We start from the raw sequence: 27,664 nt of genomic DNA, 5'->3' as shown, positions 1-27,664 counted from the left end.
TGCCAAGGTTCATGTGTTGCTTCAGCTGTCGGGGGAGACCGGTTTGTCAAGCGGCACAATACATTGAAATAAAGGACTAGGTTAAACCCATTCTGAAAAAAAAAGAAAAGAACTAGACCATCCTACCTCATCTCGCAGGGAAATGAGGTGACAGCAGCCATTTTTGCCGCATGGGAACAGAAGGGAAAATGTTTTCAGCCCTTCATGGATGCCTCTTTTCACCACAGCTTACTGCACCTGCTTGTTGTTCATGTGGCATTTTGTACCACCACAGAGACAGAAAAACTCTAGATCTTTATTTTCACAAATCAGTCAAATCCCCTAGAGTCTCAGCCATGTGCTTTTCTGATCCTAAAATTTCTATTTTTCTTAAAGCTGTTGACTCTAAGATATATGGGGTACAGGCTTAACTATAGATTTCTCATCGTTCCTGAATATCGTGTGTATTTTAACTCATGGATCCATTTGTTTATTCATTCTTGAGTCCTCACACACAAAGCTTTTGTGGCATGATATACACATTTTAGCTACATATCAGAGTGTCTTCACTTGCCACTTCTTTTGATGTAGCATCGCTATACATCCAGTAACAATGTTACATCGCAAGCAGGAGAAAGCAGTAAACAGAACTAAGGGAAGGAAAGATCTGGCTGTCAGTGTAAATGTAAATAGCAGCTGTTCCATTCAAACTGTTTTTAAAACTACCACACGGTGAGAGCTTTGCATAAAATGGGCCAGATCCTCAAGAATCAGGTTTTAACACAAAACTTAAGAGGCATGCTGCCATCCTCCTGTTTGCTCTGCTTCACTTCTCCCACTATTGCACAAACAGTAGAGGAAAAAATATATATAATAGTCTCTGTTAAAATGTTATTTAAATATCTATTTCTGTGTGAATGTTGCAAAATGCAGATATATCAATACACATGACTTGCTATACAAAGATGACACTATGAATGTGTTATTTTGTTAGTTGCAAGATACTTGTGAGTCCTAAGGTCACATGAGTTTAGCCTCTGGTCAGGAGCTGTGGCCGTTATTTGATGGGTCAAGCTTTAAGACTTTTTACCTCAAATTTGAAGTTTCTTGAATTATCTTCCTTCTTTCATTTTTCTAGCAAAAGTGATGATCCTATAGGGCATTACAATGTCCTTTTAAAAAAATCTTTGTTCCATTTCTTCTACCAAATTTGCACACATTTTCTTTCCTAATTGGTTAGGGTGATAAATTGCTGGTAATAAGCACTTTGAAAATATTGTTTGTACATTGCCGCAATGTGATCTCCAACAACTACCCAGACTGGTCAATATAAAGACCCTTTCCATTTAGTTATGTCATCTTCCTATTTAAAATAGAGGGAAAACAATGGTGTTTTCTACCACAGATACATAAAAATCTTAACTAAAGACTGCTGCTTAAAAAGAGAGAGGGGGGAAAATCATGATCAGATCGTTCACAAAACGTTATCTGATTTAATATCTTTACTTCATTGTAATATTTTTATATTAAATTAGACTCTTCCAAGGCCTGGAACAGGACTTCTCACTTGGTGGGGATGAAAAGAGTTGTTAAAGACTCAGGGAATGGATGAAAAAATGAATGACAACATTGTATCTCTTGATAATATAAAAATTAAATACACTTGCATAAATGCAAAAGTCTCATTTGAATGATTGGTTAATATTTGTACATGTTGAAGCTTAAAATCAAGATTTTAACTAATATCTGCATATTAGTCATGGTGGAGCCTTTCAGTGTATAAATGTGCTTTTCTGTCAAGTATACAAGGGTAGGTATCTCACCAGTTCCAATTTACTCAGTTGGCATAAATCGTACAAATAAGCCATCATTAAACACTTCTTAGTCTTATTCCTTCTTCTTCTTAATATATATCAGGGAAAAGTTTTGAGATAAAAGCTTTTAGGAAAAAAAACTATAAACAAATATTGAACTCTATTTAATTATTTACGTGCTGAAGTTTTTAGGGAGATACTGAGGTTTACAATTTACTGTGAAATGAAGCAAAATTAACATAGATTGATGGATGAGTAGAGGTAAAGAAAGTTGAATAGATATGTGATGAAACAAATTTAGTATAACATTAAGAGTGGGCATATGGTGTTTACTGTCTAAGTCTTTCGACTTTGCTATATGTTCGAAATTTTTATAATTAGAATGTTTGGAAAAAATCCTTAGGAATTTATTTACATTTTTTTCCTTAGGATTTTTAGCTGTAGGAAAGGCAAGGTATCCAAGAATAATTAAAGGGAAAATTACTTGCAGGATTCTATTTTCTCAGTTCTATACCATCCTAAAATGTTTTCCTGGTTTTGATTGTTAACAATTTTCTTTGTCAATCTTTATAAATATCTTTCCTAATTTGAAAGATTAAGATTTCTTTTTTCTAGAGAAAAAATAATATCTTTACTAAGGAAACTTTCGTTGATACTAACTAGCCTATTTTATATATTTATTTTGTATACCTATAAACTTTTCCTTCTTCTCTATAGTAATATTAATCATTTTTATTTCTTTCTGGTATTAATTCATCCACTACTCTGTTATTCTATGAGTATAAAGCAGGATCAAATCCATCACTTCTTAGACTGTTACTTTGTCCACCCACCAAGCAAGGGTCATGTGATTTGGTCATCAAGCCTATTGTCTCATTTCTTCATGGCAAAATTTGATTGACCATGTGGCTGTTGGATCACCTCTCCCTGATTACCACCTTGTCTTCTTTTTGAACTTATGTAAAACATTTTGTCTCTAATACTCATTTGATACTTGTAATACAATAGCTTGCATTATATATAATATCAATGTAATATCAATAAACGTGTACAGATTATAGATAATGCTCATACAGGTGTGATATAAATTATAAAGTGCTGCTGAGGCTTTTTTGTGTTTGTTGTTGTTGTTGCTACTGTTATTGGTATGAGTGTCATCTTCCTAGAAACAGGGACCATCTTTGGTGTCCTTTTAGACTCCCTGTTACTCCTACTGAGCCCTGAGCCTTGAACAAAGTCTGCGCTCAATGTAAATGGAGTGAAATCTTGCTTTTTTAAAGTTTTAATGGTCAAGTATAATTTGGCTTGATTGAGCTTTAAAAATACTGGCCGTTGTTTTCCAGACTGAAGTCCATTGCCAAATCTTACTTTGCCAATAAGCCATATTTACCCCATTTCTTAAAAATTTACTCAGGTTTAAGATTTTGCGAACGAATAAAAGTTATGTACAACAAAAGCATTGTTCATCGTGCTAAAAGGTCCTGAAGCCTACCATAGAGCCTAATGATGCTAGGACTACCATCATGCAATATACTCTCTTTAGCCATGTAATCTTATGAAATTGATACAATTCATTTATCTCCCTTTTCAAAGTGTTCCAACTCCTTTGAATAATTAAGACCCTTTGCTGATATTTTAATAGGTCTCATGGAAAAGATATGTGAATATTTCGGATATATTGAGAACAGGTTGTAGGGTGAGCAGCAAGAAAATGACATGCCCATGAAACATTTTCCCCAGGGCATTAACGTGTAGGACCTCAGATGTCAGTCTGGTCTAGTGGCCAGAGCCTCGAGGGGAATCAAAATTCCTAGAGAATTGTTCTGGGTTTTCCCCTCAATTTTCCACATACCCCTGCCTGATCACCTCTCCATGATTACCACCTTCTCTCTTTTTGAACTTATGTAAAACATTTTATCTCTAACATTCACTTGATACTTGTAATACAATAGCTTGCATTATATATAATATCAACGTAATGTCAATAAACATGTACAGATTATAGACAATGCTTATATAGGTGTGATATAAGTAGCTTCTGGTAAGCAGCTTCTGTTTCTCAGTTTCTCCTCATCCCACCCACCTCACCTCCAAAGTCCTTTCTCTTGGGTTGTTTAGAATGATTAGGAAAAATGGTTCATCTGACCACAACCAGGAATGAGGCTTGAGAAGAATAAGGGTATTCTTATTGAGTTTGGACATTCGTAACGAACTGACTTTTATTGTCTGCCAACAGGGGAAGCTTTACACTTGGCTCGGGATTTTGGCTACACTTGTGAAACAGAGTTTCCAGCCAAAGCAGTAGGCGAACATCTTGCCAGACAACATATGGAACAGAAAGAACAGACAGCAAGAAAAAAGATGATCCTAGCGACCAAGTAAGCAGAATGGGGAAGCCTCTATATGCCTTCATTCTCAGTTTTTCCATTTTCTTTGAATGAGGGAAACAGTCTAGAAAATATCAGTTCTCTCAAACAAGGGAGCATCACAAGATGTATGAAAGAAGGACCCTCCACAACTCCCCCCCACATACACCGTCTTGTGCCCATAGCAAGGTTTACCAACTGCCCTTGATAAGTGATGGGGCTGTCACTGACACTGATGAAAAGTCTTAGAAAATCTCCTAAGAATAAGCAGGAATTCCTAGGAGAAAAGCATATTTAGAAGATGTAAATTCCAGGCATATATGCCATTGGTTGCTGTGTAATTTGGTCTAAGCCACTCACTGTGCCTTAATAAATGAGGATAAAGATCTTAAAACACTATGAGTGTTTGGGGAATGTGACAAAAGATGAGGACCCAGATGTTTGAGAGGTAACGGGGAGACCTCTGGGACCAAAGATCGCCATCAATGCCCCCATCATTTCTTGTGTATAATTAAGCAAATAATCCCTGTAGTGCCCCACCCCCTGTGGTGATATTGTCAAAAAGAAAAGGTATAATGTATGTGAAACCTTCTGAAAATTGTAGAAAGTCCAATTAAAATGTGAATTAAAATAGTAATGGGAATGATGTAGGAAAGGGGAAGCTTGCATAAGATGACTTCAAATTCTCTCGACTTGAAAGGTCTTTGATAATTAATGGAAGGACTGCATTTATTGTGTGAAAACCCAGCAGAACTGTTAAGTGCTGCTGCATGTCATGTTCAAATTTTTAGAGAAAAATCTTTCAGGTGGTAGCTAATTCTTGCTCTCTTCTCTTTATTAAAATAAGTTATTGCTACAAGGAGACCATTAATAATCTTATCTAATTTCCTAACTCTCTATTCATATTTTAGAACTAATAGTCCCATATGGTTAAATTATCATTTAGAAATTAGTTTATTTGGGGAAAACTTTTAAAGAGAGAGTATATGGTAGATATTTTTAAAGACGTTGCTTCTTGGAAACTGATGAAAAAATGACTTTACTACATGTTAGCTAAAAAATTTAAATTGGTTCGAATTGCATGAAACCAAAACTAAATATTCATTGTACCAACTTTAATGTCACATAGGTTTGGGTTTTTTTGTTTTGTTGTGTTTTGTTTGTTTACAAATTTAAAGGTTTATGTGGGACACCTGCCACCCAACAGGCTTGCCCAAGACACTTTAGTCTCTTCTGTGTGGTTTGTGCTGCTCGTAGCTGTCACTGTTTGGGTTTAGGATATATTCATACATCGCTCTTCTGAGAGTACTAGATGATTCTCTCATCTTGCCCCAAAGAGAAGGAAAACAAAATGTGGTAGCAACAGGAGAAGGGAAATGGCAACACAAGGAGCTAAAGGGGAAAGAGAATTAAGACCAAGAGTTAGAGAAAGAAAATTATAAGGCAGGTATCAAATTTGGACTTAAAATTTGGGGAGGAACTTTGTGCTGTGCAAGCTCCTGAAAACTTGGTAGTGGAATTTTGCACTTGGGCTTTTTGCATGGTTTATCTCCTGGGGGGTCTTTGTACCTATTTTGCTTGTGTTCTTTCCTTCTTCCAAACAGTTTCTTGGCTGAGAGATGCATTCATCAGTCGTATTTCAGTTTCTCCAAAAGGAACTGACAGTACATGGAGTTAGTTGGTTTGATCCTAAATATAATCTCAGGAGAAATAGAAAGACATGTGATGGATCAAGAAAAATATACAGTGCTATAAGTTAGGTAATGTCCCCCAGGTATTCCCAAAGCATAATATCATTCTAGCTGGCAGGATCATACGGATTTCCCAATATGCATACCTATGTGATACCTCTGAGTGACACTGTTACCCCCAAATGCAAATTACTCAGGAGAAAACACCTTCATATTCTCTACCTCCAAATTACATGGTTGTGGTTTCATTGTGCATATTCTAAGACTTTCACCCCCTAATTCAGAGAAATCCTTCGTCTTGTCCTCTTTCCCCCAGGAATGATTGTACAACTGTTCACCCGTACCACCCACAGCAGTGCCACCATTAACATTCCAAACTCAATTTTCCATTTTCTTGGGAGCTCCCATCAATCTGTTGAAGTGTTTGGGAGTCAATGCATTCAAATTGATGCTAAGAATTTGTTTTTACAGAAGTAAATGTTAGAAGAACTTGGGGGAAGTAAGAGAAGTACTTCCATATTTGTCAAAGTTCTGCTGAGACATCTGTTTTAGAAGAGTGGTTTCAACTACAGAGTAACATTTTCCTTTACTTTGGATCTAAGTAATATATATTATTTTAGGTGCTATTTTCAACTTTTATTTCATAAAATATTGTGAAAACATGTAATTTTCTTTAATCCCTCTGCCCATAGCTGGACATTTGCAGACCAATAAATGTCAAGCAAGAATTGAGTTCACTAATTCCTATTACCTTATTTTACATAAGATTAAATAGACCATAAACATCTAGAAATTAGGAGACAGTCTTTATAAATTCTTTGTCTTTTTGGTTATTTATATCATCTCATCTTCTTATTAGACAATATGAGAGAAGAATTAAAGAATTAGAAACTGCAGTCATAGCAAACATATACAACACAAATAGTCATCAATAGAAGTAGATAAATTAAGGGATGTGTAGGAATAGTATCCATTTTCTGCAACATATGAATGGATCCAACATGTGTTGTGAGCAGTTTCTAAGTTTACAATGGTAAAGTATTGGATATTTTCAATTAAAATGCTCAAAATTGGAATTAAGTAGCCTACATGGATATTCATTACATTCTAGTCAGCTCACCTTTGTTCACCAGACTGTGATAATTTGTATCAAAAATATATATGAAATCCAAAATTCTTTGGATGAGAGATCCAGTTTCTGATCTGCATTGTCAGATTGGCTTATATATTGCTTTTTTACCTCTATGAATACCAGATTTCATTGAATTTGATTATGTTGCCAAGTATACAATTGTAAGCAGACCAATAATTAAGTGTGATTAGCCTCCTAATTCCTCTATTTCTACTGTTTTGTTGATTAACCAAATATTTTGGTGTAATTTAACAAGTATTGAGGAGGAGGGATAGAAACTAAGTTACACAAATTTTGAATTCTAAAAATGTACCAGGCAAAATGTCTATTTGATTCATGAAAAACACATTTAAGCCTCTTCATTGAATTTAGAGCTAAATATGCTTAACATTTAATCTACATTAGGGTAAAGCAGAATAGTTAACAAGTTTTGTTACCATAACATTAATCGAAAAAAGGAGAAACATAGAACTTTACATTCAGATGTCAGCAAAAACTTCTGTTCTTAAGGACAATGATGTAAGTGATAAAGTTAGAATTTATGATTCATCGAAGATCATCTTGTGTTATGTAATTCATAATGTGACATTTTGTTTTGAACAATGAGTATTTCTTATTGTAGCGTCATAAATAAAAGTTTAAATAAGAATGAAACTAGTCATAAAAATAATAACTCTGTAACTGTCATAATGAGATGAGGATGATAATTGCCTAAGGGAAACCTACAAAATTGTCATCTGTTTTTAAGTCTGGAAGCTGTCCTAAGTCAGTGAATTAAGCAGCAGAATTGAATATCAAAGGCTGAGAATTCTGAAACTTCTCCTGATACAGCTTCGTGTGTGGTGTAGTTGAATTGCTTAGCATAAGTTAAATTTGTCCACATTTTGCCTTTTCCTCATTTCTTCATCAACTTTGTTTATTGTAACTTGCTGTACTGTTTATACAGTAAGGAAGTTGATTTGCCAACTTATAAATCAATTTGTTCAATTATCCAAATAATTCCCATATCATAACTCAAACACTAAAGCAATGTTTCAACCTTTATTTTAATTTTTTGATGTGTCTTAATCTGATAGAAAACTAAAAGAATTTTCTCTAAACAACCTCAATATTCCTTGTAATAATGGATTGCATCGACAGCCTACCACATAGTAATCCGTATTGCTAGTGTGAAAAATGATAGCATGAGTCTGTATTTAAAATTTTAGTTCTAACTGTATTAAATAGCACAAAGCAGGACAGATAACAATGCCCGCCAAACGGCAGTTGCAGGGGGATATGGAGGCTCCTGTCAGATTTAGAGCTGATAAGGGCTTATTTTTGTTTGTTTGTTTGTTTTTCCTCTCCCTAGGACCTTCCTTTACTTTCACCTGCATTCAAAATGTAAAAGGCAAATTCTATGAAATGACACAATATTTGAACACTGGCAATAAACCTGAGGCTCATTGTTAATTTAAAAAAAAATCACAAATGATCTTTGGAAGAAATTTTAGGCACCTAATTATAAATAAGGCTCCACTGATTTTAATTCAGAGATCAACTATTTGTGCTTCAAGACATTTGTCACTTTTTAATAGTTATTTGTCAGTGACACAAATGCTTTGGAGAAGAATTAGTGGCTGGGACCATAGAGCGACATATGCTAGGAATAATTTAACCCTTCTGTTCTTGTCTTTGGCTACATTGATAATTACGGTCAGGGCTACATAATTAAATTTTGGGACTGCCCATTGTAAATCTAGACAAAAATCCTAATCACTGTCACACCATCCCTTGAATATGGAGTGGCCTCACTTGGATGATGGAGTTTTCTTCTTCTCTCTCTCTCTTTTGTTTTTTCCTGAGGAAGATTTGCCCTGAGCTAACATCTGTGCCAGTCTTCCTCTATTTTGTATGTGGGTCATTGCCACAGCATGGCAGCTGATGGGTGGTGTAGGTCTGCACCCAGGAACTGAACCCAGGCCACTGAAACAGAGTGTGCTGAACTTAACCACTAGGTCATGGAGTTGGCCCAATGATGGATTCTTTTGAGCAATTTCTTGGCAGTCCTGTACTTCACTCTTCAGCTATTGCATTAATTTAGTGTTTTGTTATTTAAAAAAAGAACTATTTTCTTTATATGTTTTGCTTCTTTAGAATAGTATCATTTGGACTGTGTATCGCAAGGGCTTTACCATTATCCAACATACACAGTAATGTGGTAATTTAAACTGAAACCAATGACCAGAAATCATAATCATTTAATGTAAGAAAAGCAGCAGAAAAATGCTCTTAAGGGTACTTTTTTGAAAGAAACCATCTTACATGGAACATAATCATTTTTGTGAGGCTAGTGAGCTAAATTCTAAGTGATTGTCTACTTCAAATATTAAAATAGAAATTTAGTCTACAAGAGTCTGAATTATAATGAAATTTTGGGAAAAAAGATTTTCCAAAGTACTTGAATCATGGCTCTGAAATAAGCCTTTAACTTGGTTTAACATTGTTTACAAATATGAGATCCCGCAAAAAATCACCACTTAATTTTTTAAAAGCCAATTATTAATTGTGATCCTTTCATATAGATTTTTCCTTATCCTGAGGTTAATCTATGAATATTCACCTTAAACAATGAACATTGGTTTTGTCAGTGCCCATGGACTGTTATTTACTTGAAAAGTTTTTCAATACTATAACGCTTGAGAGCAAAGTTGCCATTGTGAACTTCAACTGCATGTTGTGGATGGAACTTTGGAGCTTGCTTTATGAAATTTTCCAATCCATTTTTAAAAGAGAAAGCAAATCTTTGGTAAAATATTGTGGAATGAAATTAAAGCCCCATTTCAAGAGTTCAACTTCAATTTTGAATGTTTTATTTTAGGCAAATTTGTAAAGAATTCCAAGACCTCTTGAGTCAAGATCGATCACCACTGGGATCCTCCAGACCCACTCCAATTCTAGACCTGGACATCCAGAGACACTTAACGCATTTCAGGTAAGACTGGTTTTCCAATTTGCTCAGACTCTCTCTTAAATTGTTTAACCATCCTTACTAACCCAGATATTTTTGCATTCCTATCACAGTTCCATTTAGAGATATCACTTATATATCCATATGGTGACTGAATGTTTTGAAATTCCAAGCATTTAACATCAAATTATAAAAATAAATGATGCATGAAGCATATTAGATCAGAAAATTTAATATATTTGTGCAATCACCAGGAAATTGTGAACACTATTATTTCAAATAACAGCTCTTTTGGATCAGAATTCTGAAATTTTTAAACAGTTCTTTATCTTGGTGAGATAAATTGCTAAATGGACAGATGATATGACAGACATGAATGAGATATCATAGACTGGTTTTCCAGGAGTATGTTAATAATTTCTACCCAATTAAAAATTGTAAATCGTTCTTAAGTTAGACTACACAAGCATATTTTAAAGATCCTAGAATGTATTATTGAAAGCATATTTTAACTTTCATTTTTCTGAGATGCTTTGGAAGAGAATAGAATATTTTTTCTGGTTAATTTATGCCCTAGATGCAATGTGAAAAAGAAGATGATGATTATTCAGGTGACTTCTAGTTTTAAAACTCTAGAATTCTACTGCCTTACTTGATGAGATGTGAACTGTGAAAAATAGTTTATCATCTTTTAATTATTATCATTTAGTTTAAAAACAATGCTGAGGAAAGACTATTGTACATTAAATTTTAAAGTGTTTTCAGTATCTCTCAATGATTGTAATGCTGTTGAGGAGGATACTCCACTATATAAAATAATGAGTATTTCACTAGATTGGAATTTTATCTGCAACATCAGACAGTTTTAAATAGAATATTTTATTTTCTATAATTTTACAAGGCTCCTCAATAGGTAATAGATACATCTCTGAAGCCTAAATTCAGGATTTATCTTCTAAAAATGCACCAAATGTAGGGTATATTTCACAGGACTTTTTTCCTACCACTCAATTGGGTTAGTGAAGCGAGTGTAATAAAACCAGGAGAAAATACAATGCCCAGAAGTTAAGAGCTGAAGGCTTTGGAGTCAATAGAACCGTCTTCAAATCCAGCCTCTTATACATGTGAGCTGGGTTGTTTGGGGTAACGTCCACTCTTTCCAAGCCTCTATTTCCCCAGCTTTAAGTGAAATAAGAACCCCTCCACTATATGGTGGTAGTGAGCTAAAATGAGATAATGAATATAAAGTAAGCATTCAATAAATGATGCATTGTTTACTCCACCCCTGATCCAAGTTCAAAAGGTATGGATTGCTCCACTATCGTATCTGTGCAAATATTTTCCACACTTTTATTTGTGTACACACTAAAGAGATTTATAATTTTTACAGCAGTTCAATTCATAACTTAATAACTTTTATACAGTTTCAATTCTGGGTTTAAGGAAGTTTGTTAGGTTACAAATTTACTCTCAGGTGGAACTTACTGTCAAAATACAGAGAATTCAAATTTTGTGTCGTATCTCCTAGGTTATTTCCAACGACAGATGCCACAGCCTGCACTGGACAGTGAGCTTTCCTTTTTCAGGCTGAAAACAAAATAGAGCATCAATGTGTAAATTGAATATTAGTTACAGTGTGAAATAAATAGGCAAACCATTTGTTTGCTCAGCATAGGCACAATCTGCTAATTTGTTGATACTTTCGTTAGTTGCCAACATAATGCCACAGAACTCTTTAAAGGAAACTTTCACTTCTAAACTTGAGCTGAATGTCTCCTACATGAGCTTTATATGCTCTTCTCCACCTCTCTGTGCAGAGTATTGTAACAGGCCAGTCTGGTGTAACACAGGCAAGCTAGACTGGTGTTACCCAGAAAAGAGCTAAATATTCAGTAAATTGCTCCTCCCATCCTCTAAAAATGAAAGATATGTTGGTGTAAAACTCTCAAGAGTATACATGACTGCAGATTCTCAGTCACAACAATTTGAAACATATAATCATACTTTAAAATATTTTAACACTGCATGGTATATCTACTTATACAAGTGTCATCTATAAAATTTTGGTATTATTATTTATATGTTGAGTATTTTGATATCAAAAAGTCATCATGTCCTGTTTATTATGCCTTTTTAATGTTTGCCAGATTTTTCATTTATTTTGCTTTAACTACCTTCCAGATTATTTATTTAGATGAAATCTTCTGATCTCATAATGGAAGGTAGTAGGATGATAGAAATCACTTAAGCAAAATTCACTTTATAGCAAGTTTCCTAAGTTACATCTCTTTTTATTGTGGTAAAAAGCACATAACATAAAATTTACCAACTGAACCATTTGTAAACGCACAGTGCAGTAGTGTTAAGTATATTCACAGTTGTGCAACCAATCTCCAGGACGTTTTCATTTTGCAAATCTGAAACCCTAGATAACCATTAAATAATGCCCCATTTTTCCCTCTCCCCAGCCTGTGGCAACCACCATTCCACTCTCTGTCTCTATGAATTCGACTACTCTAGATACTTTATATAAGTGGAATCATACAGTATTTGTCTTTTTGTGACTCGCTTATTCTCTTAGCATAATGTTCTCCAGGTTCATCTGTGATGTAGCATGTGTTAAATTTCCTACCTTTTAAGGCTGAATAATATTCCATTGTATGAATATGCCACATTTTGCTTATCCATTCATCCAATAATGGATACTTGGGTTGCTTTATCTCTTGGCTATCGTGAATAGTGCTGCTATGAAAATGGGTGTGCAAATATCTCTTTGAGATCTCGCTTTCAATTCTTTTGTATATATATGCCCAGGAGTAGAATTACTATATTACATAGGAATTCTATTTTTAATTTTTTGAGAAACTGCCATACTGTTTTCCATGGTGGCTGCGCCATTTTACATTCCCACCAACAGTGCACAAGATTTCTAATTCCTCCACATCCTCGCCAATACCTGTTATATACTGATTTGTTTTTGTTTTGATAGTAGCTATCCTAATGCATGCAAGGTGATATCTCATCCTGATTTTCATTTTCATTTCCCTGGTGAACTGTCATGTTAAGATCTTTTCATATCTGTTGACCATTTCTATGTCATCTTTGGAGAAATCTCTATTTAAGTACTTGGCCCATTTTTAATCTAGTTATTTGCTTTTTTGTTGTTGAGTTGTAGGAGTTCTTTATATATTCTGGAAATTAACCTCTTATTAGACATATGATTTTCAAATATTTTCTCCCATTCTGTAGGTTGCCTTTTTATTCTGTTGAGTACATCCTTTGATGCACAGAACTTTTTGATGTAGTTCAATTTGCCTATTTTTACTTTTGTTGCCTATGCTTTATTTATTTATTTATTTATTTATTTGGTGAGGAAGTTTCACCCTGAGCTAGATAACATCCATTGCCAATCTTCCTTTTTTTTTTTTTTTTTGCTTGAGGAAGATTAGCCCTGAGCTAACATCTGTGCCAATCTTCTACCTTGCATGTGCGATGCCTCCACAGCATGGCTGATGAGTGGAGCAGCTCCATGCTGGGATCTGAACCCACAAACCAGGACCATCGAAGGAGAACACATGGAACTTTACCCACTCAGTAACGGGGCTGGCCCCATTGTTGCCTGTTCTTTTGGCATCATATCCAGGAAATCCTTGCCAAATCCAAAGTCATGAAGCTTTTCCCCTATGTTTTCTTCTAAGAATTTGATAGTTTTAGGTCTTACATTTGGGTCTTTGATCCATTTTGAGTTAATTTTTGTATGTGTTGTAAGGTAAGTGTCCAAGTTCATTCTTCTGCCTGTCTTAAACTATAGCCTTTTAAACAAAAGATACATGGTTGACATTTCCAATTAAAACCAAAATTGAAGACTCCTGATGTAGACTGAATTTAAATGTGCATACTTTTTTTTACCATGCATTTATTAAAAGAAGCCTCAATAGAATATCTTAATAGAACAGTAAAAGTCAGCTTGTCGCCTGACTTGAGAAAGACTCCCCACTTTATAGGTATAGCCCTTAAACCTGGCTTCACAGCAAAATCTCTCTTGGAACTTTTTAAAAACCTCAAGGACGGAAGTACACTTTTAAAGATCTGATTCAATAGGATAGGTCTAGGATTGGACTCGGGACTCTGTGTTATTTGCAAAACTCTGAAGTTGGTTCTGATAGTTAGGCAGCTTTAAGAACCATAGTCCCAGGATATCCCTAGACTATTAGCTTTTTTTTCCCTTTGGAAGAAAAATAATTCTAATTCATTGTAAAGTGCCACTGAGAGTTATGTAAAGTTCTGTCTTGTACACTAACATCGTAAAAAGATTCTACATTTGTTATGGCGCTAATAATCTGGGCAAAAAGGTGTCCGCATGGAGTGTGTCTCTGTCATCAATTCCTACTGAGAGCGATAAATTTAATTTTGATAGAAGCATGAACTCAAGAGAAAAATGAGTTAGAAAGGAAGCGCATCACATCTGACTTTGAAAATAGTCAAGTGGCAGAGTCTGATTTTCCAGTGTTTTTGCTGACTGCTGGCTGGAAAGAAGTGAGGACACAGCGTGATTGCAAAGGCAGAGAGCATACTCTAATTAGTAGTCTCAACGTGTGCTACTATTTTATTTAGTCAAAATCTCCTTCCCAACGCAGACCACCTGCATTATACCTCATAGGGTGGCTGATTTGGTACCCTGAGCTCTGTGGCTTACTTTCAGCAGGCTGAATACGTGCAGGTAAAGCTAGGGAATGCTCTGACCCTGTAAAGCACAGATTACTTCCAGTTTTCCTTGGCAGTTGACATATCAGGGTGCTCTGGGAAACTGTGTGCATAGCAGTGACCCCTCTCCTGATTCATGGCCTAGAAAGCTGCTTGTCTCCATCCAAATGACAGGAGGCAGGTTTGTTCATTATTTATAATTTACTGAGTACCATCAAAAGTGTGTATCGCTGTAGAGAACACAGCAGACACCACAACACCTACAGAAAAGGAAAGAGATTTGATTGAAATCTACAGAAGACCCTGAAGACGTGATTCCCAGGAATGGGGATGACAATTAGACAGAGGTGGCATGGGGCTTTGCGGACAGAACAGACTCAGCTCAGATAGAAACCCAGAGCCCTAAGTTTCTGAAATGTTAAGAATTTCTCTCTTTGAGATCTCGGGAAATCTCAACAACTTTTCCCTTCTTTGTCTCTTACAGTCTTAAGATCTCCTTGAATCTGAAGTCAAGCAAAAGCACATCTGACAATTTACGTAAGGGGAGGAAGTTAGACTATCTGTAACGCTCAGTTCAGAGAGAATGGCCTATCAGAAAATTGAGGACGTTTTCTTCCTCAGCACCCACATTAGGAGGCTGAAATTTTATTGTTTCTTGCATTTTACTGTGCTAATGGCAGGTGGTGCAAAGATGACTAAACGATTGTTCCATTCTCCATGAACTTCTACTGTAGAAGACAATTACATACAAAGACTTCTAATATATGAGAGAGATTTATAATAGAGGATTAAGCAGAGTACAATTACCTAGGGTAATTAGGAAAGGCTTTCATCTGTCTATCCACAGTACTTAGCACGTAGTTTGTGTCCAATAAATGTGTTAATAAATGTAGACTATGGTAATATCTCTATTAGGTCTTGCCTGTATTCTCCACTGCTTCATTCCCAGGGCCATGGTGTTTTAATTGGACCATGAGCTGGAGAAGCGAAATGATCAATGTGCTTAATTCTTCTATTTGACTCAAAAAGTCTACTGACATCACACCTTTTTGGAAACAGACCCTCCCATTGCTCCCATAACATGTTGGAAATAAGAAATGTATAGGCAGTCCCAGATATATGTGTGTTTGCTGGTGATTAAATTTTCTTCATTGATTCTCAGTGTTGGAAGGCCCTTACGTTTTCCACTCTCCTTCAATATTTGGATCTTCTCTCCAACATCCCTGTGAAGTTGTTACCCACTCCAGGCTTGAAAACTTTCAATGATAGACGGCTCTTTTCTTACCTAGGCATCCCTTCTATCTCTGACAACTCTATTAGAGATGGCTTCCTTCCATTGAGGCAACATCTGTCTCCCTAACATCCCATCCTTGGGGGCCTTACAGAGTCATTTTAATCCTGTTTCCCTCCCAATTTCTAAAGGCAGCTCTCGTGTCTCTCTGAGTTTTCTCTTTCTGGGCTATTCATCCCTGTTTTTGCTAGTGTTCCACGTATGACATGCATTCCAGTCAACTCAAGTGGTGTCTTCTGAGAGCTGTGTGCTTGGCAACATGCTGAAGAGAGGATGTTTGTCCTGTTTAAATGTGAACATGTTTGCTCTTCTCCAAGGAGCCTAAAATGTGAATAGTTTCAGGTTTTGGTTTTCTTTTTTCATTTTCTTGGTATGGGAAAGTGGCGAGGAAGGTATTCAGCAGTGGATGACTTTCTTAATCTTGTGCAAGTATTGTTTAATGTCGGAAGAGAAATGAAGAAATTTCAATTAAATCTCTGATCCCAAAAGAAAACGTCATGAAATAAATTGCACAACTAGGCTCAGCATTTAAGAAATAAAATGATTAAGACTCTTTCAGGATGTTCTGCCCATTAAAGGGAATGTCTCAGCCCATTTTATTTAAGAATATTGAAAATAGTGGGCCTGAATTGTGAAGAAAAAAATCTTGTGTTCCCCAAACTTAAGCTCCTTCGTGTAAGGTTGAAATTAAATTTTAAAACTTTAACTGAAACTCCAAAACTGAGTGCCGTTCCCAGGTGCAAAGAAAAATGTACCTGTAAGTGATCGGGTCTTGTTCACTACTTAAATAAGAAAGGACAGTCTGTATTTACATAAGAGTAAAAATGAGTCTCTCTTGAAGTAAAACTTTCACTAGCAAAAATGTGGACTAAAAATAAAACAGACAACAGCTTTCATTTCCTTAGCAGACAAATGGAACCATGATGCACTTCTTGTATGAATCTACATAAAATTACTTACATTCCCTTAACCTTAAGCAGAAAATTAAAGAATTAAATCAGTTGCCAATATTTATTGTACTTCACAAGTCGCATGGCACCAAACCAAATGCTGCAGGAGAGACAGACATAAAAGCATCCGTTGTAGGTCATTGGATGGCGTTTTTGTGGGTTTTTAGGTTCAGCATGTAGGAGACTAGTAATTCAAACAACAGAAAACCAGAGGCAACTGTTTCCAACAAGAAGTTACAAACATGGCCCATAATAACTACATGTGTGAGTAATTAATTTGAGGAATGCATATATTGAGGAAGAAATTTGGTCAACTTTTATTGAAATAATTTCTATCTTTGTTGAACTACGGATTGGGGGAGAGTCTGTAAGGAGACAGCACAGAATTGTGGGAAACTCTCAGGTGGGATGTTAGGTGGTCTAGCTCAGTCTCCTCTTGGCTGCCAGCTGGAAGTGTGGCTTTAGAGCAGACATTTCACTGGTCCAGCCCTTGCATGTTATCTATAAAGTTGATTCAGTTAAACTGGATGATCCCTAAGGCTCCTTCTAGACCAACAATGATTTACCCCATTCTTGATTTACTGCTCCATTTTAAATCATTATTTATGCTGTGTTTCCATATGACCTCATTTCTTTATGTTTTAGCAACTTGTTCATTTTAAAAAGTCAACAATTTAGAGGGGCTGGCCCAGTTGCACAGCAGTTAGGTTTGCATGTTCTGCTTCGCCGGCCTGGGGTTCACTGGCTCGGATCCCAGGTGCGGACCTACTCACCACTTGGCAAGCCATGCTGTGGTAGGCATCCCACATAGAAAGTAGAGGAAAATGGGCACGGATGTTAGCTCAGGGTCAGTCTTCCTCCCCAGAAGAACAGGAGGATTGGTGGTAGATGTTAGCTCAGGGCTAATCTCCCCGCCCCCCCCCAAAAAAAAATGTCAACAAATTAGGGTCAACAAATTAGGTTTGAGCACTCTGCTTCATCGGCCCAGGGTTTCACTGGTTCAGATCCTGGGCACGGACCTAGTACCACTCTTCAGGCTATGCTGAGGTGATATCCTACATAGCACAACTAGAAGGACCTACAATTAGAATATACAACTATGTGCTGGGGAGCTTTGGAGAGGAAGGAAACAAAAAGAAGATTGGCAACAGATGTTAGCTCAGGTGCCAATGTTTAAAAAAGTAAAAAGTCAACAACTGAATAAAATTCATCTAAAAAAGCACAAGAGTCCTAAGCTTAGCATTTCTATTGCCCTATTCTAAGTAGAAAATGTGAATTGTCTGATAGAGAGAAATATAAGGAAATGGTTCATTTATCCCTAAGAGCTTTATTCCCATATGTAAAAAACAGGATGCAGATGTCAAAGAATGTCTTTGCCATCAGAGAGTTGACTTGGATGTGATTGACTCTGGTCTCTCCTGATGGGTGTGCAATGACTGTATCCTTAGCCTCCTTTGCTAATGAGCTGGATGGAAGTAAAATGGATCACAAGGATCCATTCCCCTTTGGGACCTCAGTAAGTGGCTGAGAAAAGCAGGAACAATGTGACGTTTGGGCAATAGATGGGCAACACATCTCACAACCTGGAGGAGATTTAGGGCATCAGAAACACATTTCTCCAAAGTGAATTTCATAGAGCACTAGTCCCAAGAGATGCTCCTTGAAAGTCTCTCATGGTCAACTGTTTTTTGGATCAAGAAACTCTGACTATTACACTCCTCTTGAAGTATGCCACTGCACATTAGCATATCAAGGGCTCCCAGAACTTTTTGAATTGGACCATTTTTGAGTGGAAGGAGTGCTTACTTAGCCCCATGTTTCCAACATTTGATCACAATACTTAGCCCCATGTTTCCAAAACTTGATCACAGAAACTGTTTTCTCTCAGACTACCTATTAACATCCCATGGAGCTAAGATACTGCAGAAGTTCTTAGGGGAAATGCTGAAGAAGTTTATCATCCTCTTTTTCCTGGGAAGAATAGCAGACACAGCAGTTAAGTGCTATTTCTTGGCCATAAGGGAAAACATTCAATTCCCTAGCTGAATTTAAACTGAATAAGTACTATTTAAAAAATACTAATGCTTTGGACCCATCCCAGACCAATTAAACTAAGATCTCTGGGGTGGGACCCACGGGTCTTTTTTTAATAAGCTCCCGGGTGATTCTTATGTGCATCTAGGGTTGAGAACCACCAGCTGAAGGAACCATAGAACATTTGTGAATGCTGCCAAGGCCTTGCTAATGAATAGATTTCAAAGAAACCTTGCCACCAGAGAACCATATATCTTCATTATGCACCTTAATTAAACTCCATTTTAGAAGCACTTGGGTCCATTAGACAATATAATCTATGTAGAAAATGAGCACAATCAACCAGTTTCCCTTTTCCTCTATTTCCTCAACCAGTTAGGCTACAAAGGATAGATGCCATCAGGTTCTGGGAGGATAAGTCCAGCTACTTTCCTCCGAGTGAGGTCTCTCTCCGTGGCCTGTTCTGGGGTTGTGCTGCTTCAGAGAGATGAAGTGCCTTATCCACATAGCTTTGGAAAGAAGTAAGGTTTTGCGGAGAAGCCCCACAATCCTTTGCTGCTGTTCTCCAGGGTCTGTTTTCCAGCCTCCTGACCTCACATTTGTTCTCAAGAGTGCAAGAAGACATTTTTCTGGCTGCTACCTAAAGCTGTAGTGGGAAATACAGACTGAGCCTCGGGCTACATTTGGACCTAAGCTTGAAGTAGCTGAATAATCCAGGAGGGAAGGAAAAGGCTTGTCTCTTCTTTAAATCTTGCTGCCTGCATGCCTCCTGGAGACCAAGAAGCAGAACTGAGGTTGGCGACAGTGCCATCTGTATGCAATTTGAGAAATCAAAGATATATAATAGCAAACACCCATTGGAACGATGCAACATAAAATAGGAATATTAGCCCAAACTTTTTCAACATTTACCCTGTGAAAAGAAGTGGAGGAAGAGAAGTTTGTTTGTCAAACATTTTCCAGGTGGAAAGTAGAAATTTAACAAAATGAAATTACCTTTTACTCTAATTGCCTAAATGATGATGGCACGCTACTTTTTCTTGATTTTCAATATTCTAGTTTGTAGCATCATAGTATCTACTACTTCCAGCTTTTTGTATCTCAAAAGAAAGCCAGAAAAAATCCATCCATGGTTGGCAGACACAACTGAATGGCCCAGTCTTCAGTGGCAAATACTAATGTGGCTTTCATTTTTTTTTCAATACATATAAAATCAGTGTTTGCTTAGGGAGGTGGAAAGGATGTACTGGATCCCAGGCCCAGTTCTTGCCAAGATAGGAAGAATTCAGGGGGAGATTCCATAGATGTTTGCTTCAGGCTGTGTTTCAGAAAATTGCTGTAGTGGTTTAATCTAAATTAGTTTAGACAAAATCAATAAAAACGATAAAGCATTTCTGAAGGACAATTAGAGCAATATGGAAACAGCTTTGTGACATTTCTCTAGCATACATTTCTAGTGAAATGTAAACTATATTTACTCAGACTAAGGAAAGTCAAATAGCTCTTATTCCTCTGGTAGATGTCCATTCAGAATCCTATTTTAACTTCCATCCCAAGTAAACACTGAAGCTTTGGAGATTTTAAAGATAAATACATAAGACCTTGGCTAGAGGAAAAAAATGCACTTACCCAGGAATCACAGGTATGAGGAGAAGTTTGTGAAATTTCTAGTATACGGAAGTGTCTTGATAGCCCTCATCATTAATGTCAAGTAGTTATAAGTATAAATGCTGAGTTAAAGATGGATTGTCACATTAGCAAAACCACACAAGGAAAAAGAAGAAAGGATTATAATTTATTCTCTTTCATATTGCAGTCTCTTCTCTTCCATCCTTGATTACCATTTTCCTTTCTGAGTCTCAATTTCTTCATTTTTAACCCCACTGACAGAGAATACAGTTTGAACTGTTGCGATATATTTTCTTTTAAAAAGTTAAAGTCTGTATTGGTAGAACTTATTTAAGTCAAGTTCATTGGTCAAGAAGAGGTTAGGACACCACCTTGTAAAAAGGCAAAAGGTGTGGGTCCTCAGGTGGGCACGCACACACACATAAACGATCTCTCTAGAAAGCGTGGTTCTACCCTGTGGTGTCTCCCAGGTTACTGAAATGTGAACGTACCCTAATGCTTAGGGGAGATGGTTTATGTTGCAGAAAGATGCTCTAGAGAATGTTAATTGGGAGGTCTAGCAAAATAAGAGTTTTTAAAACCATGAATAAAATTAAGAAGATGACTGTTAAATGTAAGTTACATTTTCTCTAACATCAGGTACCATAAACCATCGCAGTCTCGATTTTCCCAGCAGGTGACTGCATTGCTCACAGTCAGTTGTCAGAAACTTCCTGCTCCTCGGTGTGAAATTAGTAATAGAAAAATGAAATCAATGAGCTGGAATCTAGTTAGGCAGAGAGAGAGAAAATAGTTCAAGGTAAAAATAGCTTCCAAATCTGGCTGGCTGTGTTCTAAACCTCAAATTTTGACCCTAGCTTTTTTGATTTAGACTTACTGATTCCATAAGACTTTTCCCTAAGAATTGCTCTCTCACTATACTGCAAGTGGATATGTTTTCCTTAATCTCCTCTAAATGTCACATCATTGATTTGGGCCCACCAACTAAGCCTTTTGCCGCATTAAGATATTTCAGAACTTTGGTTCTGCTACCCAATGATGTAATTTTCCTCTATTTTAATGCCAGCCATGCAGTTACAAATCCATGATGGCTTCAACCACATTGTCAATTAACATGCTGCGCGGAGTGGAATTAATGAGAGAGACTTGCAACACTCCCCTAGAGATGTCCTTCAAGGTTAACAACTGCCCTTAAGTCCACACGTTGGGTATTGTCATCCAACCAGCCGTGAATCTGCCTTACTCTGCTGTCATCTACCTCATTATTCCCCCCGAAATTATCAGATGGTATTTTGGGAGATTTTGTCAGATGCATTGCTAAAAATCCTACAGTAAATTGCATTGCTACTGCTCTGCTCTAATAACACTTTCATAAAAGGAAATACAGTTACCATATTGGGCTCCTTACTGAACCCATCCAGCACTTCAGTGAGCACTTCTATTTTTTAAGTGTTAACACTTCAGATTTGTAATAACCCATTGCATGAACAAATTACAGCAACTACAGACTTAATGATTCAATTTAGATGACTTTTGGGGAAAAAGTAAAAGCTGCAGGGATAGAAATTAGAGCACCGATTCCCAGGGGTGGGGGCTGGGGAGAGTGAACTGACTGAAAAGGAGCACAAGAAAACTTTCTGGCTAATGTTAGTTGTTACACAACTGTATGGATTTGTTGAAATTCAGTGAGCTATATACCTAAAAAGGGTAAATATTACCGTACGTAAATTCAAACCAAATAAATCTGATTTTTTTAAATATCTCAAGAAATTTGTTAAAGGACTAACTAAATGTAATTTAATAACCCAGAGTTGCTAAAATCTCTTTTTCCCCTGCTTTATTAAAGCATGTTTCTCTGTTCCATTTCACTACTTCCTCTCCCATCTTCCATGATTTTTCAAAGATTACCTGACAAACTCAGTGTCTCAGAAACACACCTGTGTTTTCTCTATCCTGAAATAGGAGTTTCTTATACATACTTTTAAAAAAGTCTCAACTCCATTAATTATACCATTGCCAATTTTAATGATTAAACTCTCCTTAAAGAAAGCAAAGTATCTTAATGACCATTTAATCTTCCATGTGCTAACATAGCACTCTCTCCCCCGAGAAGCCTTGGGCCTATCCCTGCATTGTTCTTCTTCTCCATTCTTGGAATATAACTTTAAATCCTACTTACCTGGGCATAAGAGTTTCCCTGATGAAACCAAGGAACTTTGAGCCTTTTGTTAACTCAATTATTCCCTACACTGGAGTCCCACCCCTTCTCTACTGAGCTGCTGCCTCCTGATGGTGACTAATCCTCAAATGCTGGCAGCAGACAATATCAGGGAGAGCATAGGTGCTTCATCTCAGCCCTGTTTGGTTTTGTTGTTGTTGCTGTTGGTTTGTGTTTTGTTTTTATTTTGTTTTAACACTCTTTGTATTTTTTTTTAAGATTAGGCTATAATTTTGATTACCAATTTATAGTAAGAGCCCAAATGAAAAGTTTTTAGAGATATGTACAGCATCTTATTTGTCTCTTAACTTAAACTCTGGTAGATTTCGATTATCACTTATGCTCTAGGGCTCCCACTCCTCTTCCTCGCTTCGATGACTGAGATCTTACCCTCCCCTGTCTATTTTCTTCCCATTGTCTTCTCTGAGCTCTAATTTTACATTTTGGGGGGGGACCGTTACTCCTTTCTCCTTAGAATTCTATTTAAGTCTTCTCATCACTTTGGCAAGTTTCTATGCTTTGGCAGGAGCACCCCTTTTTCAATATCTTAATCAAAGAATCAGGAAACTAATTCCTTTTTCTCAATATTGCCCAAGGAGCTTTGAAGGGTGAGTGGACTTTAGATTGGCTGAAAAGAAGAGGAAGGACAAAGGTGTGCAATAGGAATGGCCATCATAGGGTTGAGGATAAAGAAGAGAGATAAGCCTTTCAAGAAAAAAGTCGAGAACACTTCATTACAAAGGGTGAAGGAAGGAGACCTGGGAAATGCAAATATATTAAGAAATCTGATACATTTGTATCCTCTGCCACTGTTCAGTAACATTTTTAAAATGTGGCATGAAGACAATACATCTAACACAATGCTAGTTGTCTCCTTCCCTCGTCTCATTGAGGATAAACTTTTAGATGAATCTGATTTTAGAAGAACTGCTGGATTTTGACTGCCTACTTCAAACCATCATGGCTACAATTTGACCTAGGTAATATTTGCTTGTGAAAGGCTCTCTGATGTTAATCTGATGAAAATATATGCAAATGCCAAGTATAACTTAAATATGAAGTCTGTGGCTGAAAAATAAGACTTTCTAAAGGCAAAAAATGATCCCCATTATCAGAGATTTTGGAGATTTGACTACAGTGTATTACCTTATAGATTACCTTAGTTTATTTCAGTCTGGGACTGAAAGTCAGCCCTATCATTTCTGTTTTTGTTTTTTTTTCCTGTAGATTCCATCTTATCGCTTTCCTCCTTTTTGTATGTCACTATGAATGAAATATGCGCCTATTTTTCCGGAGTGGTTGGGGCTAGCAGAATAGCATGATGTTCCCAGAAATTCTTTTCAATTATCCTGCGATTTCACACTTTTTTCTGTGCTGTTTTAATACAATATTAGATGGCTTTAATTATTTGGTTTCATAAACTTCACTAAAAAGTGCTAGAACAGAGGCTATCCTTTGCATTAAGTATCATCCTATGCAGTGTGCCACACATATTTTTTATGTGCAAGTAATGTTAAATTAAGGAAACTAGCAAAATTTGTGTAATGTTTTTCATGTTGAAAAGTAACACTTCAAGTAGTTACTTTGCTTATGTTGAATATTCCAATTTCAATTTTAGACTTCTCTGTTCAGCTCAGTGGTCTTTCAACTTCCATAACCTCTGTCCATGATGTGGGTTTGCAAAAGAGCACCATAAGTATTAATACTGGTAAATTGAAGCTTAGAGGTAGAAAGAAACTTGCAGATGTTCTAATCAGACCATTGTCATCTTACCAGGCTAAGTAACTTGCTCAGTCACAAAGTGCCTAAGGTCAGAGCCAACGTGAAGACTTGGTACAGCTGGTTCTCAGTGCATGGCAGATGACAACGCAACCTGCTAATGGTCAGACACATATTTTAGGAGCAAGCAAGACCATCAGCCAAGAAGGGATACCAATTTAAGAATCTTTAATTATGGCAACAACTCTTTTTGACATGGAGATTTAAAGCATTTATACAAACCATTCCACTTTGTACTTGATGTTTTAAAACCTTAGTCTTAGACAAGAAAGTGAGTAAGAAAACTCATCATCTTCCAGGCCTACAAGTCTGCACATAGAACAAAGTCAGAGAAACCAAGCTAAAACTGCCAGGAGAAAGTGATTTCTCAAAGGAAAGGAGTAAAACACAGCCTCAGCCTGAGAATAACATAAGTCCAGAGGCATTACAGAATTTCAGATTTCTCAGGCAAATTATTTAAATTCTCTGGCTGTTAGTTTCTTCATCTGTAAATTGGAAATAATAATACCTACATCTTAGTGTTATTGCCAGGATTTATGAGGTGATACAGAATAAAGCACTTAGAACAGGGCCTGGCATATGGTCAGAACTCAAATACCGCTATTAACTTTAATATTTGATCTAGTGAAACTAAATTTTGCACACTCAGCTATAGGTGAAGAGGGCAGTCACAACCAAGAGGATATGGCAGTATAGAGGAAAACAAAATTCATCTAATGGTACAAGGAGCCCTAAACAGGAATAAAGCATGAGAAATGAGGCAGTTGTACCCAAGGCCAAGCATCTAGACATTAATGGATGGCTTCACTCAGGTCTTTCTGTGGGCACAGCCACAATTAATTCTTCCACCACTCTAATCAGTTCCATTTGTTGTCCAGCCTCCCTGATAGAACCTAAAGCAGACGAATTCCCCTCTAGTCATCTCCTTGTAGAAATGGAGCTGAAGTCAATTTTCCTGCTCAGCAAAGCAAGACACTGCAACAAAGATATGCATACGCTTGAACTATGGTGATGTTTTATATTACAAATTTTGGCATGCATAGTTGCCCAAGTACTGACCATCCTTGTTTTCTAAATAATTGGAGACTGAAGTCTTTTTTGTTTTTAATGTATGTTAATGATGACCTAGGCATAGGGCAAGCTTTGTAAAATCTCCAGATGAAAGATGCCAGCAACTTGTCGAGTGTAATAAGGGACCTGCAGAAAATTTTACTCTCACCGTGAATATCCACAACCAACAATATCTACCATTTATTGAGAACTTACTATAGGTCTGACATCATCCTGAGCCCTTTGCATGGCTTAAGGTAAATAACAATTCCATGTGGTAGATCCTATTATTATCACCACTGAGGCATATCAGTAGGCTGCCATGGAGCCTAAATTCCTCATTTGCATTCTTTTAAGATTTTATTATTTTTGCTCCTAAAGATTATATACCCTATGAGGGGTAACTAACTAGTTAACATATTATGGAGGATGGTACTATCTGATTCAAAAACTGCTAATGTCATGGCGACTATAACAGCCTAGGACCAAGGACTTGTAAGCAGTTAATAGCTTCATTTAGTGAATGTACAATATATGTGCCACATTGTATATACATTATAACATATGCATATGTTACGTTATGCATATGTCAAGCATGTTTTTCTATATTATTACAAGAAATGAATTATGGAGAACAACCTGGCAGAGTGTCACTTCAGAAACAATTAACCAAATGAACAATCTGGGTGGATTCTGTTCACAAGGAGAGTGAATCTATAATTATGCATTTGTTCAACTAGAGATGATATTTGTCATGGTTGGAAGGGCTACCTATGCTGAGGCTACCACAATGCTCCTTACATCTGCTCATTAGTTATGATTATTAGTTAATCAGTTAGCTAATTAACACAAAGAGTGGCTTACATAAGATAGAATTTTATTTTTCTCTCATTTAGGAGACTGGAGGTGAGTGGGTTCCTTCCATCTTGTTCTGTCCTCACCACCAAGGTGATTATCCTCATCTGCATAGCTGCAGAACTATTTTGAGAGGAAATAAAGGGCACTCAATTTCATTTTAAGCAGGTGGGAATCACATACAACAATTCCCATCATGTTCTAGTGGGGTGGGGAGGGGTGGTTAGTGCCATGTCCACACCTAGCTGCAAGGGAAGCTTGGAAATGTAGCCTCCAGCTGGATGGCCATGTACCCAGATAAAACTCCATTACTATGGAGAAAAGAAGAATGGATTTAGAGGAATAGCTGGCCATCAGGCACACTCAGCCAATTCTGATCTCTTCTTGTGTGATCTATGCCCATACAAGTATATATGCCGTTCTCAAAAACCAAATGATTCCCACACATAGAAAGTTGTATTTTCTGGTTGTTAATGAGACATAGAATCAGAATCAAGTCATGTGCTAAACACTGAGACTTGCTAATAACTAGTGCACATCAAGTCTATCAATGACAAGTCTTCTTCCAAATATGTCCTAAATTTCTTATGGTCAAAAGCAATACATTGACTCATGTTCTAACTTCCACAAGGCTTGGCACCATTTAGGAATACAATAAATGCCTGTTTAATATTCTGGATCTAATGAGAGGATTTTTTGTCCTGCCTCATGCTGTAAGTTGTTCATCTCTTTTTCCTACCACTTCTCATTTCCAGTTTGATCACTCATGGCTTTGGGACTCCAGCAATATGTGCAGCCCTAAGCACTTTCCAAACAGTCCTCAGTGAAATGCTGAACTACTTGGAAAAACACACTACCCACAAAAACGGCGGAGCAGCGGATTCTGGCCAAGGACATGCCAATTCGGAGAAAGCCCCCCTGCGGAAAACTTCAGAGGCTGCCGTGAAAGAGGGCAAAACAGAAAAGACAGACTAGCTACATCAAACAGAATCTATTTCCAGAGAGTCTTGCTGCTGATATTTTTTCTAATATATATATCATTGAGGGTGATTAATCTTCAGTGGACCAAACCTCTACCCTCCCCCAACCCTCCATAAAAAACAAAAATGGAAATGAAAAATGAAACAAAAAAGGACAAAACCAAAAAAAAAGAAAAAAAAGGAAAACAGCAGTGTAACCGTGTGATGAAATTGTCACTTTTTAATTTTATGTTATGATAAAC

The 27,664-nt window shown here is 36.8% G+C and overlaps 1 protein-coding gene across 1 annotated transcript in view; it reads left to right on the top strand.

The window, feature by feature from the left end:
• The window catches only part of TFAP2D (transcription factor AP-2 delta), a 54,286-nt gene extending 26,869 nt beyond the window's left edge, over nt 1-27,417 (top strand). Inside the window, exons 6-8 of the mRNA XM_014834652.3 lie at nt 4,030-4,171; nt 9,843-9,956; nt 27,198-27,417. Coding sequence (XP_014690138.1) covers nt 4,030-4,171; nt 9,843-9,956; nt 27,198-27,417 — 476 coding nt within the window. The remainder of the gene's footprint in view (nt 1-4,029; nt 4,172-9,842; nt 9,957-27,197) is intronic.
• The last annotated feature ends 247 nt before the right edge of the window (nt 27,418-27,664 follow it).

This window comes from Equus asinus, chromosome 8 (assembly GCF_041296235.1).
Source record: "Equus asinus isolate D_3611 breed Donkey chromosome 8, EquAss-T2T_v2, whole genome shotgun sequence".
Classification (NCBI taxonomy): domain Eukaryota; kingdom Metazoa; phylum Chordata; class Mammalia; order Perissodactyla; family Equidae; genus Equus; species Equus asinus.
The sequence above is the reverse complement of the archived record's forward strand: the minus strand, read 5'-3'. Positions and strand labels throughout refer to the sequence as shown.